Source organism: Elgaria multicarinata, chromosome 1, assembly GCF_023053635.1.
Source record: "Elgaria multicarinata webbii isolate HBS135686 ecotype San Diego chromosome 1, rElgMul1.1.pri, whole genome shotgun sequence".
Classification (NCBI taxonomy): Eukaryota; Metazoa; Chordata; class Lepidosauria; order Squamata; family Anguidae; genus Elgaria; species Elgaria multicarinata.
The window spans coordinates 108,366,003-108,393,748 of record NC_086171.1 but is presented as its reverse complement, the minus strand read 5'-3'; the positions used below and the strand labels follow the sequence as shown (position 1 = coordinate 108,393,748).

Sequence of the window (27,746 nt, the reverse complement as noted above, 5' to 3'; positions counted from 1 at the left end):
CAAATTCAAGGAGGATGAGGCTATTACTTAATTAATTAATTAATTAATTACATTTCTATACCGCCCAATAGCCGGAGCTCTCTGGGCGGTTCACAAAAATTAAAAACATTCAAAGATTAAAACAACAGTATAAAACCATAATATAAAATACAATATAAAAGCTCAACCAGATAAAAACAGCAGCAATGCAAAATTACAAATTTAAAACAGCAAAGTTACAATTAATTTATAGACTGTTAAAATGCTGGGAGAATAAAAAGGTCTTCACCTGGCGTCTAAAGGTATATAATGAAGGTGCCAAGCGAACCTCCTTAGGGAGCTCATTCCACAGCCGGGGTGTCACAGCAGAGAAGGCCCTCCTCCTGGTAGCCACCTGCCTCACTTCCTTTGGCAGAGGCTCGCGGAGAAGGACCCCCGGGCAGGTACATATGGGAGGAGGCGTTCCTTCAGATAGCCTGGCCCCAGGCCGTTTAGGGCTTTAAATGTTAATACCAGCACTTTGAATCTGGCTAATAGTCAGGGTGGCTACATATTACCTCCAGTAACAGAAGCAGTATATCTCTGAATATCAAAGTAACAGAAACATGAGCAGGAGGTTACTATTACACACATGTCCTGCTTTTGGGCTTCCTATCCTATAGGCATCTGGTTGGTCACTGTGGGAACAGAATGCTGGACTAGATAAGCATATTTTAGAACATAAGGATATTAAAAGAGCCCTGCTGGATCGGGCCATCATCCTTATCTGTAAAATCACTTACTTTGTAATATTAAAGACAAACAAAAACAAACATGAGTTCTGTGCGGCCACAGTGGCCTCTCTGTTTAGAGGGAGACATAAAATGAAACAGCACACTCAAACGGTGACGTTACAAAACTTCTTCCAGGCCGTAGATCCCTAGAGGGGTCTCCAGAGCCTTTTTATGAGTTGCACATTTCTCAAAATGAAAAAAGCAGAGTGAGAAGCAAAGTCCTCGGAGTGTGAAAAGCAACTATCGTTTAACAGTGCTTGCCAGTGTTAATGGCTGCAGAGTATGCCAGGAAAGGAAACTGAACAAATTCCTGGAGGAATTCAGGCAGCCTTTATGCAATTCTTTGGTTAGGATCTTGGCCAGGACATGTAAACTTTTCTGTGTTCTGGTGCCATATTTTAAGGAAACAACTGAAAAATATACCAAGTGTTGGCAATAAGAGAGACACCTGTATTTTCAAAACTTATTTTCAATTTTTTTTTACTAGATTTCTGCATATTTGTGTGCTTTCAGGTAAGGAGAGCGACAAGCAACTTCCCTTGGGTTACCCAGCAATTTTAATGACTTTCCAACGTTTTTAAGGTACCTTTTTGTGAAGCAGTAATAAGAAATGGTTGGATTCATGTGCAAAGTTTGGCCAGGTAGATTGAGCAAAAAACTTTCAAAGTGTACACTGAGTCTAGCTGAACATAAGTCAGAACATCGGTCCATTTAGCCTAGTGAAAATGTTGTGAGCTGGTCAGAAGATTCATTACATCTCCACCAAAAAGGTGAAGACCAAGGCCAGAGCTACACCTCATGCCATATTGATACGATCTCATCATGGTAACGCTATATCCCTGTTGCGCATTTATACCTTGTAGCACACACAATGACATCTGTTTGGTATTTTGAATAATATGGAATAAAAAGCAGGAAATAACTCTAGAAAAGTGGTATACGAAGTGTGTCCCAGCACTAGTGCAGATCCAGCACAACAATAACAGTCTAAGTACTCGTAATACCAGTATGTGTCATGGCTCTCCATCAGCTATGCAGTCCTTGGAGCAAATAAAGTTGCCCTTTCCTGATTCAGGTCATCTAGCCCTGAGGCTGGCAATCTAGCCCTGAGGCTGGCAATCTAGCCCTGAGGCTGGCAATCTAGCCCTGAGGCTGGCAATCTAGCCCTGAGGCTGGCAACGCAGAACACATGAGCACCACAGTGCTCCTAGACATCTCCCTAGGTGCCTGCTGGTGCATCCTGCCCCTCTTGATTTGGTTTTAAAAAGTGATTTAAAAGACAAAAACAAAGAAAATCCCAGGTGGCTGGAAAGCAGCAAAGCTCCAACCTGTGGCCCACCCACCCTACTCCTTTCCTGTTCTCAGCAGGTCTCTGGGTTACACAAGGGAAGGGAGGCAGTTGGAGACCAGTGCACTGCTGCTTCCCAGCCATCTGCCAAAACTGTTGGAAAAAGAGAGAGAGAAAGAGAGAGAGAGAGAGAAGGAAGGAAAAATAAAAGATCCTGCCATGTAATTTTGGTGGACTGGGAAGAGCATCAGGGAATGCCCTAGTGAAGGGCACTGGAGAGCATTGGGTAGAATTGGGGTGGAAGACAGAGCAAGCGAGAGCATGTGTTATGGCATGGGGAAATGATCCAGAGGAAGGTGTGTGTGTGTGTGTGTGTGTGTGTGTGTGTGTGTGTGTGTAGAGGTGATCCAGAGTGTTTTGGGAATTACCCAGAGAAAAAGAAAGAAATGTTAATGGGATGAGTGGATCTTCTGTGCTGGGAGTGTAGGGAGAGAGAGAGAGAGAGAGAGAGAGAGAGAGAGTTTGCAGCAGGGTGGGGGAGGAATCTGAACAGGCGAGAAAACTGTAGGTTCAAATGGACGGGTTTGTGGTTTTGCTCAGACTCTACCTCTGACATGCATTCAGGCTTTAGGTCAAGTCACTTGTCTTTTACCTTTGCCATTTTGTCTTTCTGTGTAATTAGTATTTTGTGAGTAGCTGCGCCCACCACAGCAGCCATTTTGTGAAAGGGCACCTCCCCCTTTCTCAAAATTCCAAACATGCCCAATGGCCCCAAAAGACTGGAACTCCCTGTTCTAGCTCAATACATTCAACTTTGCCTGTCAGTGGCCCTCCAAGGCCTTAGGCAAACCATACAACATCCAATTAATTAGAGATACCAGGGATTGAACTGGGGCCTTGTGTATGTTACCTTTCTCTTAGCTATGGCTGCTCCCCTTCACATTCTCATCTGAAGGCCAACCTGAGGGATCCCGCTCCGTGTCTCTTTATTCTCTCTTCCTTATTACATCAGATGCTGTGCATCTCCCTTCTCTATACCTTTGCCCCCAATGTAAGAAAGACGTGTGAAGATGCACATTTTTGTACTAATAATGTGACACTTTTTCTTTGTACTAGACATCACAAGAAAGAGAGCACAGAGATATGGAGCAGCAGTGGCTCTGTGTCTTGTAAAGTGTAGTTTCGTCCATCTAGTTTCTAGTCTAGTGACAGAAACGTGCTAGAAATGGAGGGGGGTGTACAGAGTTCCCTCTCCTCACATGTTTACACTGTACACTGAATGCCTTGAATTCTCTTGTGTATTCAGAGAACACCTTTGTTCAGGTCAGAATATCATGCACCACAGCATCCATGACATAATCTTTTTTTTCTTTTGCTTCTCAGCATTTGATACACAGTCTTGCATCTGCGTACCTACCTGGACAAGCTTGATAGTTACACCTGGATATCTGGGACTTGTCTCCAGGACAAGGACGTCCATTGTTGGATGGGGCTGGATGATTGCACAGCCGCGTCCGGGTCTGCTCCCCTCCTCCACAAGAAGCAGAGCATGTGCTCCAAGGCAGCCATGTCCCCCAGTTTCCATGCTCTGTAAACCAGTACAGAAGGTTGAGAGCAGAATTAACAGAGTTGGACTGATGCTTTTCATGTGGTAACTTACTTAACAGTGGGTGCAAATGTTCTGTACTAAGCGAAACGTGTGTGGGGGAACTGGGGGCTGTCTATACATGGGGAAAGCCCCGCGGTGGCTGTGGATCTGCACTGTGCTGGTTAGACGACGCAAGCGCAGCTTCGCAGCCACCACGGGACTTTCCCACAATGCTTCGATTTGAAAAAGTCAGGGATTTACCCTGACTTTTTCAAATGGAGCAATGTTAATACAATGCTTCTGCCATGTGACATTGCTCCGTGGCCAATCTGGGGTCAACTTGGGGGTGGAGCTTGGTGGAAGGTGACCTTCCATCAGGAAGGGGGGCAGCTCCGGGACCCAGATGGCCTCCCGGAAACCCCTCACTCCATCTTCAGCATGGGATTACCCGCTGCTGACCTGGGAGAAGGAAAGCACGGGGTTGAATAGGGAGGTGGTGCCAATCCGGCACTGTGAAGACAGCCCCCCAGAATCCTAGTATCAGATTGTACTTTATTTTTAAAGAAAACCTACTCTAGATCACATTAAGGTTACACACCCACAACTCTGCTCAATACAAGGAAGATGTATATGACTGGTTTATGTAAGGCCTAAACTGCATCGGGGGGCAGCAGATTTGTCTTTCCAAATGTGCGTCAACCCAGGTCACCCTTAAATCAGGATGTGGAGGTGTGATTCAAGTGCTGAATAGGGTAGTGAAGGGCAGTGCTAAACCCTGGCAGTCCACCCCATAAAGCCCTTTCCCTCCAACCAGGGTCTGTAACTGGATGTAAACCCAGGTGGGGAAAAAGTGGGGGTGGAGGCGTGGAGGGTTGCAAAAAGATAAAACAGCACACGGAAGGAAGGCTCAGCACTGTTGCCTATGTGCCTTTGGTGCTTTAAACTGCACCCACCCCTGATTTTGGGTTTGTGGGGGCAGAGCTGCATTTGAAGACACGGGTCTACTGCAAAGCACATGTACTTTAGGCCTAAAAGAGCAGACAGCTGCTAGCTCATTGGCCATATTTCAAACCTATCAGCCTGGCTGGTGGATTCGTGGCCATATGAAGAAGAAAAAAGCAAAAGCAAAAAGCCTCTTTAAAATAGGCTGTTACTTCTAGTATCTTTGTTTTATTTTTTTTAAAAAGAAATAACACATGCAAATTGGGTTCTTCATCACTTCAGTACTATACAGAAATCTAGACTGTTGCCTTTCATGTATAGAGGTAGTAGCCATGTACATACCAAGGTAACTCACCAGGACATAGCTCTGCACGACACCTCTGTATTTGTGTATCAGCCCCGGCACAGGCCCTTCCTCCATTGAGTGGACGAGGGTTGTCGCAAGTCCGGTACCTCCTCATCTGGCCACCATTACATGTTCGGCTGCAAGTTCCCCAGTGGCTCCAAGGGCCCCAATTACCGTGCACTGTGGAAACAAGGCATTTTTCAAATCAGTAATCTTTACCCTTAAGGGCACAGAAATCCAATGGAATGCTTTTGTCCCAACCTGGAGGCCAATTTGTATACTAATGGAGGCACACTGCCTCTAAGAATGGCGTGGAAGAGCTTTTCACTGTCAAGGCTGGGGCATCAAGGCTGGGGCATTTATGGCTTTTGTTTATTTGTAATGCTGCATGTGGACACTGGTCCCCTTTTGCACCTCAGGGGAGATTTTGTATGTGATCCATGTGGCTGTCCCCCCCCCCCAATTAATTCAAACTCTTTCTGTTCTTGGTGTTTATCTACATCCCTTACATTCCTTGATAATACTGTGATACAGTGTGAACGGATTGTGCTGTTCAAAAGTGGATGGGGTTGTGTGAGTTGAGGGCAACCACAGCAACTTGGATCTGTGACGTGATTCCACTCATCAACCAGCTGAGAGCTGGAAAGGATCTTTCTTCCAAATGTAGCATACAAAACAGCTTTCAGGTATATATCGTTAAGGGAGGGTGGGGAACCAATGGGGCCTCCAAGTGTTGGACTCCAACTCCCATCAGCCCCAGCAGACCGATGGTAAGGAATGTGGTCCAACAACATCTGGAAGGTCACAGGTTCCCCACCCCTGAATTAAAGTACTGCAAAACATTTGAGAAAAAAAAAACACTAGTGTTTCAATCTGCCTCATTATAGCTACCAAGGACTTTCACTCAATTTGGCTTCGGCAATCTGGCATTAGGAGAAGAGCAAAAGTTATCTATAGGAAGGCTCTGTATCCCCCCATGGTTCCAGTCCCAAAGGCACTTACTGGGGCAAGGGTCGTTATTACAAAAGTCAACCTGCACATCACTCCCTTCGCATGTGTGTCCGCCATATTGTGGTGGTGGGTCTGAGCAATCTCTTGTTCTCTGCCGGGTGCCACCTCCACAGGACATAGTACAGACACTCCAGCTGGACCAAGAAGACCACTTTCCATTGACTGGTAAAAAATAATAGTGGGAGAGAGATTGAGGTTTTACACTCTTTCAAATACAGTTCCATTTCCTGCACTGAAATACAAGTTCTGTACACATTCCATATAACCACAAAGGTGTCCAGAAATAATACAAGAGAGCAGAATATAAGGGCCAAATTAAATGAAACAGGACCGTCATTTATGTGCAAAGCAGGTGGTACATCCCTCATTCACAGAAAAGATGTACAGGGGAGAATAGAACTGAGGCCTCCCCGCTTCCTTCCTTCCCCTCCAGTTGTTTGCTCCAGCACTTTTCATAGCTCTGATACTGCAGGTGAATTAGGAAGGGATAAAAGTGCTTGACAGGGATAACCTAGCTTCAGTTGTCCATACTCTAGTAACCTCCAAATTAGATTACTGCAATGCCCTCTACATGGGGCAGCCTTTGAAGACGGTTCAGAAGCTGCAGCTTGTGCAAAATGCGGTGGCCAGATTGATAGCTGATGCAGGGAGGCCTGAGCATATAACGCTGATTCTGGCCCACTTGCATTGGCTGCCTATATGTTTCTGAGCCCAATTCAAGGTGCTGGTTTTAACCTAAAAAGCCCTACATGGCTTGGGACCGCAATACCTGATGGAACGCCTCTCCCGACATGAAGCTACCCATACACTGCGCTCAACATCTAAGGTCCTCCTCCGAGTGCCTACTCCGAGGGAAGCTTGGAAGATGGCAACAAGGGAGAGGGCCTTTTTGGTGGTGGCCCCCCGACTATGGAATAATCTCCCCGATGAGGCTCGCCTGGCGCCAACGTTGTTATCTTTCAGGCGCCAGGTCAAGACTTTCCTCTTCTCCCAGGCATTTAAAGGCATTGAACGCTAAGTTTGTTTTGTAATGGAACCCAGAATTGTTTTAAATGGATGTTGCTGTTTTTATACTGTTGTTGTTATGTCTCTGATGGTTTTTAAATTTTGTATATTTTTAATGTTTACTGTTTTTAGCTTTTGTGAACTGCCCAGAGACCTTTGGCTGTGGGGCGGTATATAAATGTAATTAAATAAATAAATAAACTGAGGAGACATAAGGGGAGGGTTCGATGCCTTCCCCCCCTGCGCTACCTCACCCCCTGCTTTATATGCTTGCCCAGCCCTTAAGGTCATTTTCAGAGGCCCTCCTGGTAACCCCACCAAATGATGTGAGGTGGCTACTAAGGAGAGGGCCTTTTCAGTGGTCACTCTTTTCACATTTGTGGAATGCCTTCCTCAAAGAGGTTTGCTTGGTGCCTCTGTTACGGTGTTTTCAGTACCAGGAGAATACGGTTGTTGTTGTTTTATTGTCCTAAGCTTTTTAGTCCTTCAATTTTGCTTTCTAAATGTGTTTTTAGATATTTATACTGCTGCTGGCTTTTACTTTGGTTTTACTATATTTTAAACTTTTAAAGGTTTTATCTTATCCTTCATAGAATCATAGAATCATAGAATAGCAGAGTTGGAAGGGGCCTACAAGGCCATCGAGTCCAACCCCCTGCTCAATGCAGGAATCCACCCTAAAGCATCCCTGACAGATGGTTGTCCAGCTGCCTCTTGAAGGCCTCTAGTGTGGGAGAGCCCACAACCTCCCTAGGTAGCTGATTCCATTGTCGCACTGCTCTAACAGTCAGGAAGTTTTTCCTGATGTCCAGCCGGAATCTGGCTTCCTTTAACTTGAGCCCGTTATTCCGTGTCCTGCACTCTGGGAGGATCGAGAAGAGATCCTGGCCCTCCTCTGTGTGACAACCTTTTAAGTATTTGAAGACTGCTATCATGTCTCCCCTCAATCTTCTCTTCTCCAGGCTAAACATGCCCAGTTCTTTCAGTCTCTCTTCATAGGGCTTTGTTTCTAGACCTCTGATCATCCTGGTTGCCCTCTTCTGAACATGCTCCAGCTTGTCTGCGTCCTTCTTGAATTGTGGAGCCCAGAACTGGACGCAATCATCATGCTGTTATGGTTTTAATTTTTGTGAACCACCCAGAGAGCTTTGGCTATTGTGATAGAAATGGAGTGAGAGAGTGAGTGAATGAACAGGGCAGACATGTGAAAAGAAATGTTACATAGGGAGTAAAGGAATCGTAGCTGAACGACTGGCCAAATTATAGCCTGCTCAAGTAGAATCTTGTCATAATGTTTTTTTCTGGACTGTACCACTTTCTGATTGACTGTGTTTTTGAACACTCCTTGATAGATGGGGGTGGGTGGGAACCACCTCCCTGCATACAGAAAAATGATGTATCAGATACTAGACTAAATTGTCCACCCTGATGAGAGGAGTACCTCTTCTGAAAATTTTACTCTCTCTTGATTTCTATCTCTAATGCAGTGGGCTAGGGATAGTTTCCAGTGAGTTTCCAGTGAAGCCTTTTTGACCCACATATTTTCAAGACCAAGTATTGACTCCACAAGCCCAAATCTACCTCGACTTCCCTTCATCCCCCTCTTACCTTCCATCTACAGTTTCCTGTTCTTAAAATTACATTTTTTATGAGATCAGAATTTGACTTTGTAAAAACCCACAAAGCCCTGCAAATAGATAATCCGTCCTGTGCGCAACTCACCTGGGCAGTCTCTCTCACTGCAAACCTGCATCTGCTTATCAGCCCCGTCACAGTAAGAGCCATCAAATGAAGGAGGGGGGTTATTGCATAGCCTTAATCTGGTGTGAGTACCTTTGCCGCATGTTTCACTGCAAGGTCCCCATGGTAGCCAAGAGCCCCAGGCACCATTAACTGGAAGACAAACAAAGTTACCAATCAACCTGAAACTTCCTTAACAAAGACAATAAGCATCAGATTGGATCCTGAGGTTGCACAAGTGGAAGGACGCTTGCACACGGGATCTTTCCCATCTCTTCTTCCCTACATCAGTGCCCCGCACATCCTGCCCACATTCTCAGGTGGATGTGTTTGTTGGGGAAGAATTCCATGTGGGGAAGAATTTTGAGAGTCGGTGGCCGAAAGGTGAAGGATTGATGTCATGGGGAGTGCAGTCAAAACCGACGCCTGTCATTAAAGTCGTTCTTTCGCCTTTGGTATCTAGGGCGAGGAGGTGGGAATTTTAATTTTAATTTATTTGTTTTTTGAAAGAGAAGATAGGTAACTATATACAAAAAGCAAGTAACGCTGAGGAAAACTTGAGGTAAAGTACGAAACTCAGCTGTAAATAGTAATTTTTCTTTAGAGTAGAAATTCGGCGATGTAGCCGTGAGGTGGTCAAAGGAGAACTGGGGATTGGGTGGGAACCCTCCTAGACATGTGCACTACGGAGTGGGGGAGGGTTCCTGCCAAAGATTAATCTAAACTATAGAAGTCTTCCGACTGTAGCTCTGCACAGAGCCCATATGTGTGATGCACAGAGACCACAAAGAAGAACCTAAAACCACACCTTATGCAAGCGGAGTTGCAGTTTAGTCCTTCTCCAGCAGTCTTGCAACATTGCCCACCCTGTTGAGGAAGGAAGGCCCAAAGAGCTTCTAGGGATGCTTTTGGGGGATGCAGGATGGAGGAGAGGGGGACCTAAAATAGTACCCAAGCTTTATAGGTGGGTCCTAACATGAAAGAGACGGAGAAGCAACCCTCTAGAGAAGAGAAGAAAATTCATATGTGCCACTTAACAGCCCCCTCAGTATCCTTACCTGGACACGGCCTATCGTTGCATATGGTTGACTCCACAGCATTGCCATCACAGGGCTTTCCGCCATGTTGAGCTGGAGGGTGGCTACATGTTCTGGTTCTTGTCTTATTGCCTTGCCCACAGGTTTTAGAGCATTCTTCCCAAGAACCCCATTCCGACCAGCTGCCATCCACTAAATAGAACATATATTATACGTGACTCTTCAAGATACAGGCTGAAACGTATTGGGATGAGCAAAACTTTGTCAGATATACAGATATGCCTGGTAAATGAACCTCAGTCAAAATGAACCCCAGGTAAATGGCAAAAAAATGTCTCTTTATTCAGAATTTTCCTGGAACTTCCTTTTGTTAAAATAAAAACTATTTACTGTTATCAAGGCTACTAAGCTTGCTAATTTGGAAGGAGGTTCCACTAACACAAATGGAGCTTCATTTCAAAGTAACTGTATTTAGGTTCACGATACATGCCACAACAGAAAATAATGCGTGAGCCCTCCATGAACAGCTGAAACAGTGGCATTGCTTTACTGTTGACAACAAGGGCCCTTTATGCCAAACTCCCTTCCTGGTCGACAGCTGGTTGGTCACTGTGCGAACAGAGTACCGGGCTAGATGGGCCCTTGGTCTTGTCCAGAATGGCTCTTATGTTCTTAAGTGCCTTCTGAGTTTCTGGTAGACCTCATAAGAATGTATACAAAGAGTGAAAAGTTACCTGGACATAGTTTGTTCTGACAGCTGCGTCTTTCATAATCAGGCTCGGTGCAGCGCCGCCCGCCATTTGCAGGGAGAGGATTGTTACACAGACGAATCCTCTTTTGAACACCTTGGCCACATGTTAGGCTACATGGCTGCCAGTCAAGCCATTCAGAAAAGCCACCATGCACTGGAGTGGAACAATTGTATTAATTTTAGTCCATATTCCTCTCACAGTCAGGCATGTGCATGTTAGCTCTCCCTGTCTCTTATTAAAAAAAAACCACTTGAAAATGTCAGACATTTTTTAAAAACAGTTTACCCCAGCCATTAGTCTTCAGTGGGTGGGTCTTGACCCACAACTAGATGGTGACCTGACATATGAGTCATAACAGAGGGCCATTGCTGCTGCTTTGTTTTTTGGGTTTTTTTAAAAGAAGGAGAAACAGAAAGACACTCCCCCCCCCAAAAAAAACTAAAGAAGAGTAAATTAAGCTTAATGCAGTGGGGGCTGGTGCCTCCTATTTCAGTGGGATGTGATTCCATTTTGGGTTTCAGTCAGAACCAGCCAGAACCCTGAAGGAGCTTTCCAATGTCCTGAATCCATTTTTGGGACTAGCATTCAGCACCTTGGATATCTCCTTTAGAGTTCTGTCTGGTTCTGACTGAAACCCAGAATGAAATCACAGCCCCATTGAAATCGAAGGCACCAGTCTCCACTGGCTTAATGCCCACTTGAAGATGCCCACTATCATTTTATTTGCATGGCAAAGCAGGGTAGGTCCTGGGTGGAAGTCTGCCTGGTAACACCCATGTATGGATGTTTTAAGAACCTGAATGGAAGGAAGACTGAGTTGCACATATAACCATGAACAATAGTGGGTCCTGTATATGAAAATGAGGAAGACCGATGGCTTAAGAACCTTCCTGATGCTGCCTTTCAAGACCATAGATTTCCTAAATGACTTACAGTCTGTTGCCGTGCTACTTCCAGATCACCCTTCCCCAACCTGGTGTTAATACCCACCTTGGACAATGAAGGGCACTTTGACAAGTACAGAACCCATGAGGTTCCTAGCTACACATTCGTATTCAGAAGTATCCTCTTTATGTGCGACTGCAATATGCAAGGAGCCATTCGTCAAAACGGTCATGCGATCCTCGTTAAAAAGAGGCCAGCCTTGGCGAGACCATTCAATAGTTGGAGGAGGTTCTCCTTCTGCTTGGCAGTTCAGCACTGCTGTGGTTCCAGCATCCACAATAGTCTCTATTGGTTCAATTGTAATAACAGGTGCACCTAAGATAAACAGAATGTTCCCTGTTTGCGATATATCACTGAGATCTCTTCCCTTTTTCCAACACTCCCTCTTCAATATGATCAGTGGTATGTTAAAGATTTTATTCATAAGGGAATTGGAAATAAAGAGGGGGTTATAAATTTTGACAGGGACCACTTACTATTGTGTTCTCACTTATATCTCCCTGAAGCAACAAGGAAGTCAAAGTCCCTTTTGTTATTATGGGGTGTGGGAGAGACCAATAGAGATTGCAGGGGGAAAGTGTCAGATTGGGGAAGGGTTAAGCACCCTTACCCAGATTCACATTGTTTACCACGTTTGCTGGCTTAACGTTTAAAGATGGCCACGCAGCCTTGTACTCAGCCTTGTACATCAAGCGATCTGTTTGAGCTCTCAAAACTTTAAGGGGCACTTGAAACCTTAATGGGTGCTTGAGAATTCAAATGGAAGGCTGTAAGTGCCCAATTTTCTCTGTCACCTGCTGTGCCCTCTCCTTCAACAAGGGATCAAGGTACCAGGCTCCCTCAAAAATAAGAAATGCCCGCACGGCCTGTCTTTCTTCCGAGCCAGTGGCTGGGCTGAGCAGTAAGAAAAGCACACTCCCACCATAGTGACACTGGCAACATTATTTTCCACTTGCGCTCATATTGAGTTAAACTCCCACAAGCTCTGGTGGAAAAAGATGATGCTGATGTCAAAATGTCACTGTCTTGGAAAGACGAGAAGCCTCAGGGATAATAGGAATGAACATATTAGTCTATTTCCTAATGAATATTTTCTCATGTTTGTTTACATATCCTTTCCAACCCATTTCCACAATGACCTGTGCATTTTTCCTTAAAAATTCTGCACAAACATCCTATTAAATATGCATTTAAATTTTTTTGAATGCATTTTCTTTAAAAAAAAAATACACACTTCTAGACATGTTTGTTCTCAAAGTAGGTTAACCTAAAATATAAATTCCTAAGATGTGTTTTTTGAGCCAAGACCTGCACTGCAAAAATTCTTATAAGTGCAAAATCTGAAAAATAATCTGAAAGTCATCCCAATCCACACCTCCTGGACTATTGGGTGGATCAGGACAATTCACATAAGAAATGGCAAAGACTGAATTCCTCAAGCATCCCTAGTTGGTGTCTCCCATCTCTGAGCGTGCCCTCCATCACCCGATACCATGATGCCCTTCTACAAGGGATGTTTATTTTCATTGGGACAGATTAACAGGTGATGGATGGAATCATGGGTGAAAGCAACATCAAGGTGGGAAACACCTTATTTGGGACTCAGTTATGAAGCTGATTAGGTGGATATTGGCCACCTAATCTATTAGAGAGAGAGAAATGAATGAATAAATAAGTTTAATTTCTGTTGAAAGCAGCAGTGTGACATTTAGACCTCCCAGTATAAGAGTATGAATATCCTTTTGTGGCTTACTGTGTAATGTTAGGGTGACATGATGTTCAACCACACCAGCATCATTTGTAGCTACACATGTATATTCAGCAGCATCTTCATTCTGAAGAAAAAAGCATTTTGTTAGGCAAGAGATAAATCCAGAATTGTCTTCTGGCTTAGAAATTGTTCCTTCCTGTCTTAGAAATAGTGAGATAGATAGATAGATAGATAGATAGATAGATAGATAGATAGATAGATAGATGAACAAGAAGGGATCCACTACAACATAATAAAGGCTGCAGAAAGTTTGTAATGCCATAATGTATATCAATAGCTGGGATTGTAGCTTGAGAGATTAGAAACGATACTGTAGCATAGAAATGCTTGAGAATTCCGTTTGCAGGAGATAGTAGAATAGTACATTATAAAACACACATGTAAAATATATTACGGGCTAGATCCAGATTAGATTATACTTGAGGTAGACCCATTTAAAGCCATGGGACTTAACTAACTTAAGTCTGTGGATTTCAATGTGTCTACTCTAAGTATGACTAAGTTTGGATCCAACCCTATAAATATTGAAAGGGATATTAACACTAGTTTATGTTTCACTCCTAGCCTCTTGAGTTATTATGAAGATAAATGGGATAGTCTTAACTCTGTCCTCCTGATCTCCTTGGAAGAAAGGTGGGATACAAAAATTAGTGATAAATCCTGAATAATTAATTCATTTATTTCACCAGTACCAATTTGAGCCTTGACTCACTACTGTGCCATAGATGGCAAGGGATCCATTGCCAAGTTGTCTAATTCGGTTGCTGATCTCAATGCCAACGCCTTTTTTGCTCCACTGGATAGTTGGAGGCGGGTCTCCTCTAACTTCACAGTTGAGAATAGCATTGCCACCCAGGGGCTCAATCCTACTGGAATGATAATCTCCCATGTAGACCGGAGGTTCTGGGGGGAAATAGGTTAAATAAATACATATAAAATAAGAGATCAAATGAAAATTGAAGCAAACATATGTAGAAAACTCATCATGAATTCAAAATAGTAAATAAAGATGTTAAAACATGAAATTTGGCAAAAATGAATCCAGTTTTGTGAACTGTATTTTTGAATTTGATTATTCACTGAACAAGAGGTATCTTGTCCGACTGTTGATGGGAGTTTTTTTATTTTCATATTATGTGAACCACACAGAGAGCTTCGGCTATTGGGAGGTATAAAAATGCAATAAACAAACAAATAAGCAGTCTATTTCCGTTATTATCCATTGCCATCTATGATACTGATGTTAGACATAATGTGAAACTAGGAGTCAATAAAATTATTCCCAAACTTACCAGTAATACATACCTTTAACATACACAAATCCAAGAGCCTTGATAGAACCAACCAGGTTTTCTGCTGTACACACATAGGTACCTGAATCCTCTTTAGACACTCTTTCGATAACAAGTTCACTAAGTCCATTCACATCATCATATTGTGCTGGCAGAAAAACAGAAGCAAACCACCAAAAATTAAAACAACTTCAGTAAAGCTCAATAAAGCTATATATTTTTCAAGCATTGGTTTGGATGTCCAGTATCCCATATGCTAGAAGGTACAGCTTTGTAGTCAAGAAACACGGGTGGATATCATTAGCCATTCTTTCTGTTCCTAGTTCTACTTGCAGTTCATCTTGTTTTTGTGGAATATTTTGCTGATTGCTTTCTAATAAAGATTTACCTAAGCATGACCAGGAAACAAAGGCTTTCAGTGCTGACAGTTAAGAAGATGTTCAGTGGTTTTAAGAGATAGGGCATCTTACATTTTAATAGTGATTCAATGTGTTATATAATCTTGTGGGGTGGGAGATATCCCAGACCCTCAGGATGATGGAAAGAAGTAATATATACCCGAACAATGAGTTTAGTATGTCAGTACTCACTGGGCTTTGTTGCTTCTCCAACATGCATGTCAAAGGCAGTTTTTACAATGGATGTGGAGTATTGTTAGAGGATCTATACAGGGGCTCACAATACACCCACCCTGCCCTTGGCAAAAAGTCCATTCTCAGACCTTGTCCTGCAGCGATAGTGGAGATTTGGCAGAAGCTATTTCAGGGACAGGGAGGTGCACATTCAAGTTACCTATGTACACACGATTCCATTGATAGCACTCTAAAGGCAATCACAGTTATTCTGAACCGTTCATTTTTTAATTTTTCCTGTTGATGAACGGGGTTCTATTGGGTTGGGTGCTGTTTAGTTCTTGTTGTTTTTAATTGTGCTTTTAGTTGATTTGACTTTATGATTGTTTCAATTACGTTTTTGCTTTAATTCTTGGTTTTACTGTTGTTAGCCATCTTGAGTGCCATTTTGGGCAGATGGAAAGCTGGGACAGAACTCGAATCAAATCAATCAATTAATAATCTTCCATGCATTTGGGATTCTTCTGTGTTTCCACTAACATGTGTTCATGTGCACGCAAGATGCATGAAGCTAATCACTACTGCAAGAAGCTACTGGAGAGGGCTGGGTGGATGCATACCAGATGACTGAGAATGGATCTCCCACATCCTTCTATGGATTATCATAGACAGTACATGCAAATATGTGCTCATTACAGTACAAAATGCAGAACCTGCACAAGAAGATGAATTGCACCTACGTGTATTAGAGCAGTTCTTCCTTCAAATGCATGCATGTGGCAATCACGCCTGCATGAGCATTTATTTTAAGGACAGCAGGGCTAAAAACACATGCTGGCATAATTCATGATATGTTGCTTATATATTGTGTAACTTCTAAAACATCTTGGGCAGTATCCAAGTGAGCCATGCCGCAAGTGGCACCCACAACCCACGCAATGGAGATTTAGTGCTTCCTCTGGAAACAGGAAACTAGCAGAAACACTAATTTCTGGATTGGGGCCGGTTGGCAGAGCTCACATAAGGCAGCTCCATCAACCTGTCCCAATCCAGAAATGAGAGTTTCTGCTCATTTTGAGGCTTCCTAAAAGAAGCCCTAAATCCCCATTGCGCAAGGGGTGAATGCTGCTTCCAGAATAGAAACAATGGTGGGCTCCACTTTTGGAACAGCCTGCTTAGATAATGGCCTTACATGAGATGGCCCATGGTTTGCTCTTTCTGTCTGACATTTTGTCGCTTTTCCATTTGGTCTAGTAAAGAGTTCTTTTTAATTCAAAACGCTGAGACTCCCTTGCCAACCAAAGTTGATCATCGCTTGCCCATTTTGCACCAGAACACTGCAAGATACAAATGACATCGTTCCCAAACGCACGTACTAACTCCATGTCAACAATTCAAATATCTAAAATGAAACCTGCATTTCCCATATCTCATCTCACAATATATTGTCAAATTATCCTTCCCTAGATTAACCCACCTGGGATAATATTATTGTTAAAAGTCCATATGATTTTGGGTATGGGAACTCCAGTTGCTTTACAAGTTAATTGAAGCCGTTCTCCTTTGTTTAAAGCCACATCTCCTGGGAGCTCAGTAAAGGTGGGGAGCACATGGACTGTCAAGTTGACAGTGTGGGCATCTTCACCAGCAACATTGCTGGCAATACAGGTGTAGCTGCCAGAATCTTCAGGCTGTACGCAGAAAAAAAGAATGGCACATTTTAAAAAATTAAACAAAATGCAATCTACTTTAATAAATATATCGGCCATTTGCACTAAGGGGGCATTTCCAAAAGCTGCTCAACACCTTGGATAGCTCTTTTAGGGCTCTGGCTGGTTTTGACTGAAACCCAGAATGGATTCACAGCCCCACCAAATTCAGAGCTACCAGCCTCCACTGGCTCATCACCATCTACTACTAGGTTGAGTCTTCTTCATGGCTTTGGATTTACAGGTGATTTAGAGAAAGAGAAGCAGTTCTCTGAGATTCTACCTCCATAGGCTCTCCACACATAGAGCCCCATTAAGTCTGATTAACTGAATGAGCTCCAGCAACAGAAAAAAATCAATTTCTACCCAAAATCTCAAGGTAAAAGGCTTGAGAGCTACTGAGCTATGGGTTCCCACCACCACCCCACAGTCCAACTCTTTGTGGCAAGAAAAAAAAATCTCCAAGGACAACCACAAAATGATCTATGTGGTGTGGGGTGTAGTGCTGAACTCTTCCCAAACAGAGTTCAGCACATTTCTGAATTTAACGTCTTCAAATAACAAAATCCATGACTAAGAGAAAAAAGGCCAGTCTTCACTTCTATCTGACTTGAGCACGTTTTACTTACCACAGCATTGTCCACAATGAGATTTCCATGTGGCACAGTTGTGCGTTTCCCCATCATGCTCGTTAAAAGAATGCCATTTTTCTTCCAGTTCATGGATGGTGCAGGCATCCCATCAGCAACACATGGCATAACAATTTGTGAATGTTCAACAACGGTGTAGTGGTTCTCTGTACGGTGTATCTTAGGTGGGACTGTGTAAAGATTTAAAAAGAACATCATTACATGCGCCATTAGACTTCTACAAAGTTAGACAGTGAGCTCTGTGTCTGTGTGTGTGTCTGTGCTTGTGTGTGTCAGTAATAATATTCACAAGTATGTCCCAATGCAAGGGGATTAGACACCATATGGTGGATATTTATTGAGAGAGTTTGACCTGGTTGGTTTCAAAGCAGAGAGGACATATAGCATAGAACCGGGACTGCTTCATTCTACAAATAAATGAGAGGAAATGGCACAATTGTGGGACGAGAGTAATTTAAAATAGAGAATATGGGAACTAGAAATAAGTCCATAATTTGGACTAGAAGGCTATTTTTTAGTTAATCACTGTGTGAAACTGAAATCCTTACACCCAACATGAACAGAAGCCTTTTTAGTGTTGCTAGAGTGGAACAGCCTATTGATTACAGCTGGGACTGTGTGATTATATGTACAAAAAGAAATAAAGTATCTGAAAAACAATAACCTAAACTTGCCACCCTACTAGCTTTCACCACGATCAGTTGCCCAGCTCGTGTTCTCCGCTTCTAATCCTACTTACCAAGCACAGTGAGTTCCATATTGGAGCTGCTTGATCCAGCCACGTTTGTAGCAGTGCATGTGTAACGCCCAGTGTCACCAGGCTGAGAAAATGCAATCTGCAAAGCCCCTGTGCTGAGAATTCGTTGCCTCATGGATTCTGGGACCTTCTGTCCATCTTTATGCCATCCAATCTCAGGAGCTGGGTAGCCATCTGCTTCACACAGCAGTGTGACAGGCTTATCCACAACCACCACATATTCTTCAAGATGAGATTTGATAGCTGGAGGAACTGGAAGATAATTAACAGTTTGAATCTACAGTGCTAGAAGACAATGGGGCAACACTGACTATGGGTCACAGGCTTTTACATCCCTCTATTTTGGGAACACTGTTGACCAGGTTCCTCCATTGACCAGGTACCTCTCTTGTCATTCCACCTCTTTTTCCTCATGGGTAGGGGACAAAACAGGGGAGGCTGATGGCTCCAATCGGTCAATGGGATAGTAAATCTGCTCTGGGTTTCAGTCAGAACCAATCAGAAGTTCCGAACTTTGGATAGCTCCATTAGACTTCTGACTTGCTCTGACTGAAATCAGAGCCACCAGCCTTCACTGGGACAAATGGAAGCATTGCCAAGTGAACTATACTACTGTTTGCATGTTTTTCCTTGGTGAGGCGCTAACGAGGCATTCCGTAGGGAGGTTTAGTAGGATAAATCTCAGTTAACATTCTAGAATTACGCTTAATGCTTTCTAAGGTAATAAAGACCCGGTTCAGCTGGCACACTAAGCCATGGTTAGGCCGAGAACCCTTTTGCAGCAAATGGTCAGTGAGCATTTTAAACTGTGGTTATGTAACCACCATGGTTAGGAATGGTTCACATTACGCACTAAGTCCCCATTCAGAAGACACCTTAAACCATGGCTTTAAGCATGGTGGTTAAGCCAGAAAGCTTGGCTGTTTTCAGAAGACACCTTAAACCACAGCAAAAAGCCTTATTCCTCATGGTTAAAGCCATGGTTTAAGGTGTCTTCTGAAAAGGGCCCTAAGTCATGGTTCACACGACACACTAAACCATAATGTTTAGTTCAAAATGCTTAACCGCCGTGGCTTCGCATGTCGTATGAAAAGGGTCAGTAATAACCATGCAATAACAAGTTTGTAGTCTGCGTACAAAACTTACCTTGAATTTTTAGCTTGATCTTTCCAACGGCAGTGCCTGCGGGATTCTGAGCAACACACATGTAAATTCCAGCATCTTCAGAAGCAGCTTTTGCAATCTGCAAACTGCCACTGGGAAGAATGGTAAAACTGTTCCCTAGAACACATTCACAGGATGTATTAAATAAGAACTGAACAGAAATAAAGGAAGGCCAGTTTAAATCCTAGACAGATTATATGAAGAAGGGCTGAAGGAACTGCGTATATATATATATATATATATATATATATATATTAAAAAAAAGGCTGAAAAGGCAATTTTCAGATGTTTACAAGGATGTCAAAAGTAAAGGGAAACAAGTATACACCTTGTGCGCTGAGAATGTAAAAAAAATCAAATGGATTTATTAATTATATATTATTTAAATATATAATCTGTGCTTCAACTTCCTATCCCAGGGCAGGGAACATACATATTGATAAAACAATATAAAACAACTGAAAACCACCATCAAAAGCTCCATTCAATCAAAATCCAAATGCTTTATTCGCTTCCAAAGGCCTGAGTAAAAAAGGCACATCTTGCTTTGCCAGTGAAATGCATACAATGAAAGCTCCAGATGCACGTCAGAGGGGAGGGAATTCCACAGCCTTCAGGCTACCGTAGAGAAGGCCCTTTCCTAGGCCACTGTCCCATGAACCTCCAAGGGCAGCAGCATTGGTAACAGGGCCGCCCCTGCTGATCTTAACTCCTGAGCTGGTGTATAGGGGAACAGGCACTCTTTCAGGTATTTGGTATCCAAGGCCATAGCTAGACCTAAGGTTTATCCCAGGATTGTCCTGGGGTCAAACCTGTTCATCTAAGTGCCACACAGGGCATCCAGCGCTCAGGCAAGGACGAACCCGGGATGATCCTGGGATAAACCTTAGGTCTAGCTACAGCCCAAGTTGTTCAAAGCTTTACATATTAACATCAGCATCCTTTAAACACCTCCTGAAAACATATCTTTTCAGGCAGGCATTCCATGGACTTTTTTTTTTTTTTTAGTTTATATGGTATTTTTTAATTTTTAAAGTTTTAAAGCCTATGTGGCAGGCTGTTGCTATTTTATTCTTTTACTATGTAAAGCACCATATACACTGATGGTGCTTTATAAATAAATAAATAAAAATAAAGCTTGACTTGTTGTATGTTATGGTTTTAACTGTAAACTGCCCAGAGAGCCTTGTAATAAATAAATAAATAAATAACCTTGAAGGAAAGGAAAGGAACCTCTCGTGCAAGCGCTGAATCATTACTGACTCTTGGAGGGACGCCAGCTTTCGCTGACTTTTTCTTGGCAGGCCTTAAAGTGGGGTGGTTTGCCATTGCCTTCCCCGGCCATTATTACCTTTCCCCCAGCTAACTGGGTACTCATTTTACCGATCTCGGATGGAAGGCTTTGTCGACCCGAGCCGGCTGCCTGAAACCAGCTTCCGCTGGGATCGAACTCAGGCCATGGGGAGAGTTTCAGCTGCAGAAACTGCTGCTTTACCACTCTGTGCCACACGAGGCTCAAATAACCTTGAATTAGAAGCAAATTGGCAACCAATCCCAATCCTTTAGGAATAGGGTGATAGGAGTGCTACAAATGCTATCTGTCAACACCTGGGCTGTTGCATTCTGCATCAGTTGCAGGTTCTGAACCATTTTGAAGGGCAGCCCCACACAGAGCACATTGCAATAATCCAAACCCATGGCTACCAGAGCATGAATCACTGGGCTGCAGCTGGAAAACCACTTGGAGCTCAAAATAGGCACTCCTAGCCACCTGAACCTCAAGTGACAGGGCTGGATCTAGGAGTACTCCCAAGTTATGTGCCAGTTCCTTCCAGGAGAGCTGTGAAATCAATTTAGGTTAAACATTAGAACTGCTATCTGAACTGTACAAGTAGTTCAGTGGTGGAATAAGTTTCCTAGAGAGGTTGTAAACTCTTCTTTGAATTTTCACGAAAAGTTTGCACAGGCATTTCTTAGACCTGGTTCAGATACACATGCTCATCAGTTAATTTCTCTACATTTGGTGATTGGCAACTGAATGGGAGGATCGACTCCATGGAAAAGCATTGCGTACACTGAGGTAGCATGAAAAAGTCTATCTTTAATGGCCTATTCTCATATGAATGTCATCACTTGATGTACACACATGTGTGAATCAGCCCTGGGAGATGTTTTAATTATTTATTTACGTACAATATTTATATACTGTTGCCCATTCAAAATTTCAGAGTGGTGTACAAGATAAAATAAAATAAAAACAGAATAAAACACCTTAAAATAGATTTTTAAAAGAAGCAAAATAATTGGATACATAATTAGGGCACGTAATTGTGGTGCTAGTTTCCTTCTAGCTGCATTTTGCGAAATATTCTTAGAAGAACTGAAAATTATAAGACGAAGAGAGATACCTGTTGTGATAACACTGACCCCTTCCTTCTGCCATGTTATTACAGGATGAGGTATGCCTACTGCTTCACATGGTAAGAGAATTGGGTTGTTGAGAATAACTTCAAGTGTTCCAGGTTGGACTCGAATAGTTGGTGGTTCTTAGAGAGAGGAGTAAAAAAAGAGAGCTGATTACTGGTCTACCAAAAACAGAAGAGAAAATGATCTAAAGTGCCAGAAAAAGCTCTGATATTGGTTATTTATTTATTTAGTACATTTCTAATCCACCCAATAACTAATGTTCTCTGGGCGGATTATATCCAATTAAAAAACATCTAAAATGCCATTTTAAAACACAGTTAAAGTATAAAATACAATACATATATTTAAAAGAAGAAAATGCAATATAATGCAAAAGATAAACAGCGCAGGATTAGTACAGTTCTAATTATATAATATTAGATTGAAACAGAGGAATCATTCTCAAGATTTTGCAAGATGTACATGAACCTGAGGAACAAAATATCTTTCAAAATGCATCAGAGTTATTAAAGCTTTTTCTGGCACTTGAGAACATAGGCTCTTCCATTTTTTGATACAATTGGTGCCTTTCCTTCTGAATGATCCTTTCTCTTCTTCTTCTACTGATCTATCAAGTCAATTATTTAATTTATTATTTATTTATTTATTTATTTATTTAGAGTATTTTTATCCCGCACCTCAGCCAAAAGGCTCTCGGAGCGGCTTACAATGTATCAATAAAGAAGACAGTCCCTACCCTCAGGCTTACATTCTAAAAAAAGACGTGACACACAAGGAAAAGTGGATGGGGAGGGAAGAGGGAGAAAATAAAAAGAAATTAAGGAGACTGTTTAGGCTGGTGGGAAGGCCCTGCTCTGTCCTCTCATCTCCCAATGGAGGGGCAAACCAACAGCTCCTTCTTCCCCACAAGGTGAAGATGTTAGCCCTGGGGGGGGGGGGGCGGTTCCAACTGAAGCAGGCTCTGATGGTCCCTGCCTGCTCCAGTCTCCCTCGCATCTTCTTCCCCACAGGGTGAAGATGGCAGTTAGCCCTGGGGGGGGGGGGGGTTCCAACTGAAGCAGGCCCCGACGGTGCCTGCCTGCTCCAGTCTCCCTCGCATCTTCTTCCCCACAGGGTGAAGATGTCAGTTAGCCCTGTGGGGGGGGGGGGTCCAACTGAAGCAGGCCCCGATGGTGCCTGCCTGCTCCAGTCTCCCTCGCATCTTCTTCCCCTTCAAATTTATTTGAAGTATTTCTTTGCCACTGTTCAGGACAAAAAACCCTCTTCAGGTTGTTCACAGTTTGCACATTTTCTGAGAATTTTACAGGAGGAGGAATACGTCCTGCAAATTTCTGAACAACTTGTGCAAATTATGGCTGAATTTGGAAAAAAAATAGCTCAGAAATTTGCGCAAATTGCAGAATTTTCCAAAAAATGCGCAAAAAAGTTCCCTGAGTTTGGAGAACAGCCCACAGCTTGACTCATAGATGCAAGGCAAGTTGTTCATGCTGCAGAATTCTGTTGACCCAAATAAGAACCGGATAGCCCAATGATGGACATCCATATTATCTATTGAGAAGTAAATCCCACTGAGTTCAGTGTAGCTTATTCCCAAGTACATGTGCATAGGACTGGAACTGCATAGTACAGCACCATGTACATTGATGGTGCTATATAAATAAATAATAATAATAATAATAATAATGATAATAATAATAATAATAATAATAATAATAATAATAATAATAATAATAATAATTCTAGCCTTCACTCATCCTCATACGGAGGGTGAGCAAAGGCTACTTCTCAGGAGTAGATTTACAAAGCACACTCATAAGGACAAGCAACTTGCTGCTTTAAGCCATCAAGGATTTAAATTTTAAAGGTATGTGTACATTTTAAAATAAATATAGGTTCTAGAATTAGAACAGGGCTAAACATTTCAGAATAATCATGAGGTATAGGTACTTCAAGTGGGAGAAGGCACATTTGGATGTTACCATACACAGACATTTCCTGCTTGTAGAAAACTAGATTTCAAGCAGAGGGTTAACTAAAACCTCTCTCTTCCTGATGCGCTAGTTTTTTTTTAACCCCAAGAGATTTTTGTGTGGGAGGTGTAAACAATATCCATACCCACTGGCAGCCTGATGGTACAGTCCCAACAGAACTGTACCATCTGACAATTCTGAATGAATAGTAGTCTCTTGGACTCGGAGTTGTGGAGACAATTCTCTTTGCGTTGGACAAGAAAGATACAAGTTCCCACCTCACCCTGAACATGAAGAGTAATGTGTCGATGGGCAGAGCCAGCTGCATTCTGTGCTGTGCAGGTGTACCTTCCTGCATGGTCCAGTTGAGCAGCAGTTATTTCAATAGCACCTAAAGGAAGAGGTGGGAAACTTTGATCAATTATGGTACATCTAGAACAGCTAAATAGTTATTAGGGATCACTTGCAAATCTCAGGCACTTCAAGAAAGTAAAGCGAGTGTGCAAGCTAGTGGGACATTCTTCCACATAACCTAAACTTAAATCAGAGGGAGTGGAGCAAGATGTTCCTCATGTTTGAGCCTTTGATGAAAACGCCCAATGAAATAGAAATGTGTTCATCCATCCTCCTTCTCTTTGTCACAGCTAAATCCATAGACTGAGGCAGTGCAAGACTATAGAACCCCAAGGAAGCGGACCATTAGGGCTGGGCACTGATTGAAGGAGGATGGGAAGAAGGTAGCAGAAGTATGGAGATGTCTTGAAGAGCCTCTTGGGGACCGGATTCCAGTGGTGGGCGGGCCTAAAGGCCAAAGGGGCCGGGGCAGAACTACTGGCATATTTTAGCTTCCACTACTTACTGCCAGTAACTAAGCCCACAAGAGGCATTTTGACCATTTAGAAGTGGGGGGAAACTACACAAAAGCCATGATTGGTAGTGTGGGGTGGGGGGAGAGGAAATGACCATTTAAGAACATAAGAAGAACCATGCTGGATCAGACCAAAGGTCCACCTAGTTCAGCACCAACCAGCTGTCGATCAGGAACTCACAAGCAGGACACAAGTGCAACAGCATCCTCCCATCCCTGTTCCCCAGCAACTGGTGTACACAGGCTTACTGCATCTGCTACTGGAGGTAGCACATAGCTACCAAAACCAGTAGCCATTGATAGGTTGTCACACAGAGGAGGGCCAGGATCTCTTCTCGGTCATCCCACAGTGTAGGACATAGAATCATGGGCTCAAGTTACAGGAAGCCAGATTCCGGCCAGACATCAGGAAAAACTTCCAGACAGTACGACAATGGAACCAGTTACCTAGGGAGTTTGTGGGCTGTCCCACACTAGAGGCCCTCAAGAGGCAGCTGGACAGCCATCTGTCAGGGATGCTTTAAGGTGGATTCCTGCATTGAGCAGCAGGTTGGACTCGATGGCCTCATGGGCCCCTTCCAACTCTTCTATTCGATAGCTATAATAAGATTTTGGGTTATGGCTGTAGCTTTTGGCTGAAAAAACATCTTGCGAGCAAACCACTTCTCCATCTCATATAGCAGTGCTCAACCCACCACCCTACCCACTACTTTCCTCCTGCAACTCCTCCCACCTACACTTTTCACAAGGCAGGATCGTAGATTTGGTTTTCCATCACAAACATGAGTCTGGAACTTGGGTTGGAAGAAAAGCAGCAGGAGGAAGGAGTGGGAAAACAGTGGGCATTGGGAGAGTTAAGCTACCCTACTCCTGTCCTTCATTTCTCCCCTGCAAATCACTCCCTCCTTATGCCACTCTTTAGCCAAGAAAAGGCAACAGCCATTTGGAAACAAGAGTTATCAGATAATGTTTAGTTCCAACCAAACACTCCAGCCCAGGAAAGCAAAAATGTCATTAACATTCCTCCAAAAATATGAATATAAAATTCTAAAACATATTCAGAATGATTGTAATCCACAACCTGAAGATAGAATTCTGTAGCCATCTCCTCGAGGAAGAAGTCTTATTCCATTCTTCATCCAGTGGATGGTGGGCAAAGGAACGCCTGATGCAGTGCAGGGGATCACGACTGGAGACAACTTGGTTACCAATAGATCTGCAACTTCATCTGCTAAGGATGGTGGCACTAAAGTAAGGGAAAGAAAAACAAAATAAAAACATTGATCATTTACCACAAGGGCTACTTTCAAACTGAATAGTGAAATAGAGAAACATTTGGTGCAGTCCTGCTCGCAGTAGGAAGAACCAGAAGGAAAAGAGCATCTGAAGCAGGTCACAAGAAAGGCAAGAAAAAGTTCTCAGGAAGCATCTACAAGAAGCCCCAGGTGTTTGGGCTTGTCCTTTATTGGTCGCCAACAGATTAATACAGGAGACAATCTTTTTTGTTAGAAGAAAATCTGCAGACACTTCCTTCTACCCCCCTGAACAAGGTCTTAAAATAAAGGACAGGCCGGAATGTGTTGGGCTTCTTGTCAATAAATCTATTTTGCATCTTGAGAACTTGTTTCTCTCCGTGACCTATTTGCAATAGGACAGTTTCTCAAGAGCTGACTGCAGAATTATGTTAAGGCGTTTCGACCGCATGGAAGGCTAAATAATTATCTCTTTGTATACATGGACATTTAAATTTGAGATTCCCTTGGTTCGATTTTCTAGCTGTAAGCTTTGTTTCCCAGCCCCGTCCCTGAAGGTTGGCGGTGCAAAGCACTACTCCATGAGGAGCTATGACCAGAAGGGAAAATCTGCAAACCTTCCCTGGGCATGCATGGAAGGTGGGTTTGGTACGTTGTCTTCTTACATTATATAATATAGCTTGGACCAGCTAACTCACTAAATTATGCAATTTCTTATTTTGTGCAAAAGAGAGGAAAAGATGTACAGCTGGGTGGCCCAGAAATGCCCAGAGCTCAACATGAACAGCTGACTTCTTAGCAGTCTGTCAGGCCCAGTCTCTCCTAACAGCCAATGGGCTTACATGTGGAATGTAAATGAAGACATTTTGACATGACCACAATACTGTACCTTGTACAATGAGAGAAATTGTTCTTCGGTCCTCGCCTGCCTCATTTGATACCATACATTCATAGAGTGCAGTGTCATCTACAGTGGGAGAAATTATTACTAGTGACCCTGAAGACAGAAGTCTGGGGAGAAGGAGAGAAGGCATGGTTATAGTTCTTTGTAGTGCTTGAGGAAAGAAGCTGCAGTCATTAATGTTACTATCATAGGGAATATGATTCATAACTGAAACTCAATTACTGTAGTATCAGAAAATTGCAAGGGATTTAATGCATCAGCTTCTAGTTCAGATTAATGGCTTTAAGCAGGAATTCTCAGTTGAGAGATTTTGAGACTGGTTCCTTGTAGATTTCAAGTATCCACAGACTGGATCCAATTCTAAATGTATCTGGATTAGGCCCTCAACACCTTCATACCACTAACTGGCTCCTCCCAGACATCTGTCCTGCCTCTAGTAAGCCCTGATAAAAGGGAGTGAGAAGGTGGCCCAATTTGTGGCATGAACATGGAGACTGATGCACAGCAATGATAATGTTCCCTCATATCCGAGCCAGTGGCTTCTTGGGAAGGCTTAGCTCTGCTCAGGGCCCCAGACTGAGTGCAAATTGGAGTTTGGATTAATTATTTGGACACGATTGGCATTATAAATTATTTATTGACTGGATTATGAAGGGGTCCAGCATCTCTCTCTCAGAATGGATAGCTTATCCTTCCTCAAGTATCTCCAATACATTCCTTCCCAGTCTTTCCTTCAAAATTTCTGACGAAGAGTCCTTGCCCCTCATCATCTTCCCAGGCAAGAGTAGCTTGTTTGGGATTCAGAGCTAGGAATCTTTGCACCACAGGAGAGCTAAGCACCTGCAAATAGCTTAGGCCCAACAGATGACCTGTATTCTTTATAGTATGTACACAGAAGAGATATAAATATGCAATTTTGTAGTGAAGATTTTTAAATGAAAGTTGCTGTAGCAACTATAAGAAGTTTGACATGGTAGTTGTTGATATATTGGTTCATGAGAAT

At 42.9% G+C, this 27,746-nt stretch overlaps 1 protein-coding gene across 1 annotated transcript in view; it reads right to left on the bottom strand.

The window, feature by feature from the left end:
• HMCN1 (hemicentin 1) overlaps positions 1–27,746 on the bottom strand; it is a 291,005-nt gene that overhangs the window by 33,257 nt on the left and 230,002 nt on the right. The window contains exons 76-93 of the mRNA XM_063134738.1: positions 26,729–26,850; positions 25,668–25,832; positions 24,002–24,109; positions 21,730–21,867; positions 19,304–19,438; positions 18,140–18,409; positions 17,380–17,570; positions 16,519–16,732; positions 14,483–14,617; positions 13,890–14,080; positions 13,160–13,241; positions 11,452–11,721; positions 10,444–10,614; positions 9,731–9,901; positions 8,655–8,825; positions 5,919–6,089; positions 4,926–5,096; positions 3,458–3,628 (exon numbers count right to left, since the gene is read on the bottom strand). Of these exons, the coding sequence (XP_062990808.1) occupies positions 3,458–3,628; positions 4,926–5,096; positions 5,919–6,089; positions 8,655–8,825; positions 9,731–9,901; positions 10,444–10,614; positions 11,452–11,721; positions 13,160–13,241; positions 13,890–14,080; positions 14,483–14,617; positions 16,519–16,732; positions 17,380–17,570; positions 18,140–18,409; positions 19,304–19,438; positions 21,730–21,867; positions 24,002–24,109; positions 25,668–25,832; positions 26,729–26,850 (3,047 nt within the window). The remainder of the gene's footprint in view (positions 1–3,457; positions 3,629–4,925; positions 5,097–5,918; positions 6,090–8,654; positions 8,826–9,730; positions 9,902–10,443; positions 10,615–11,451; positions 11,722–13,159; positions 13,242–13,889; positions 14,081–14,482; positions 14,618–16,518; positions 16,733–17,379; positions 17,571–18,139; positions 18,410–19,303; positions 19,439–21,729; positions 21,868–24,001; positions 24,110–25,667; positions 25,833–26,728; positions 26,851–27,746) is intronic.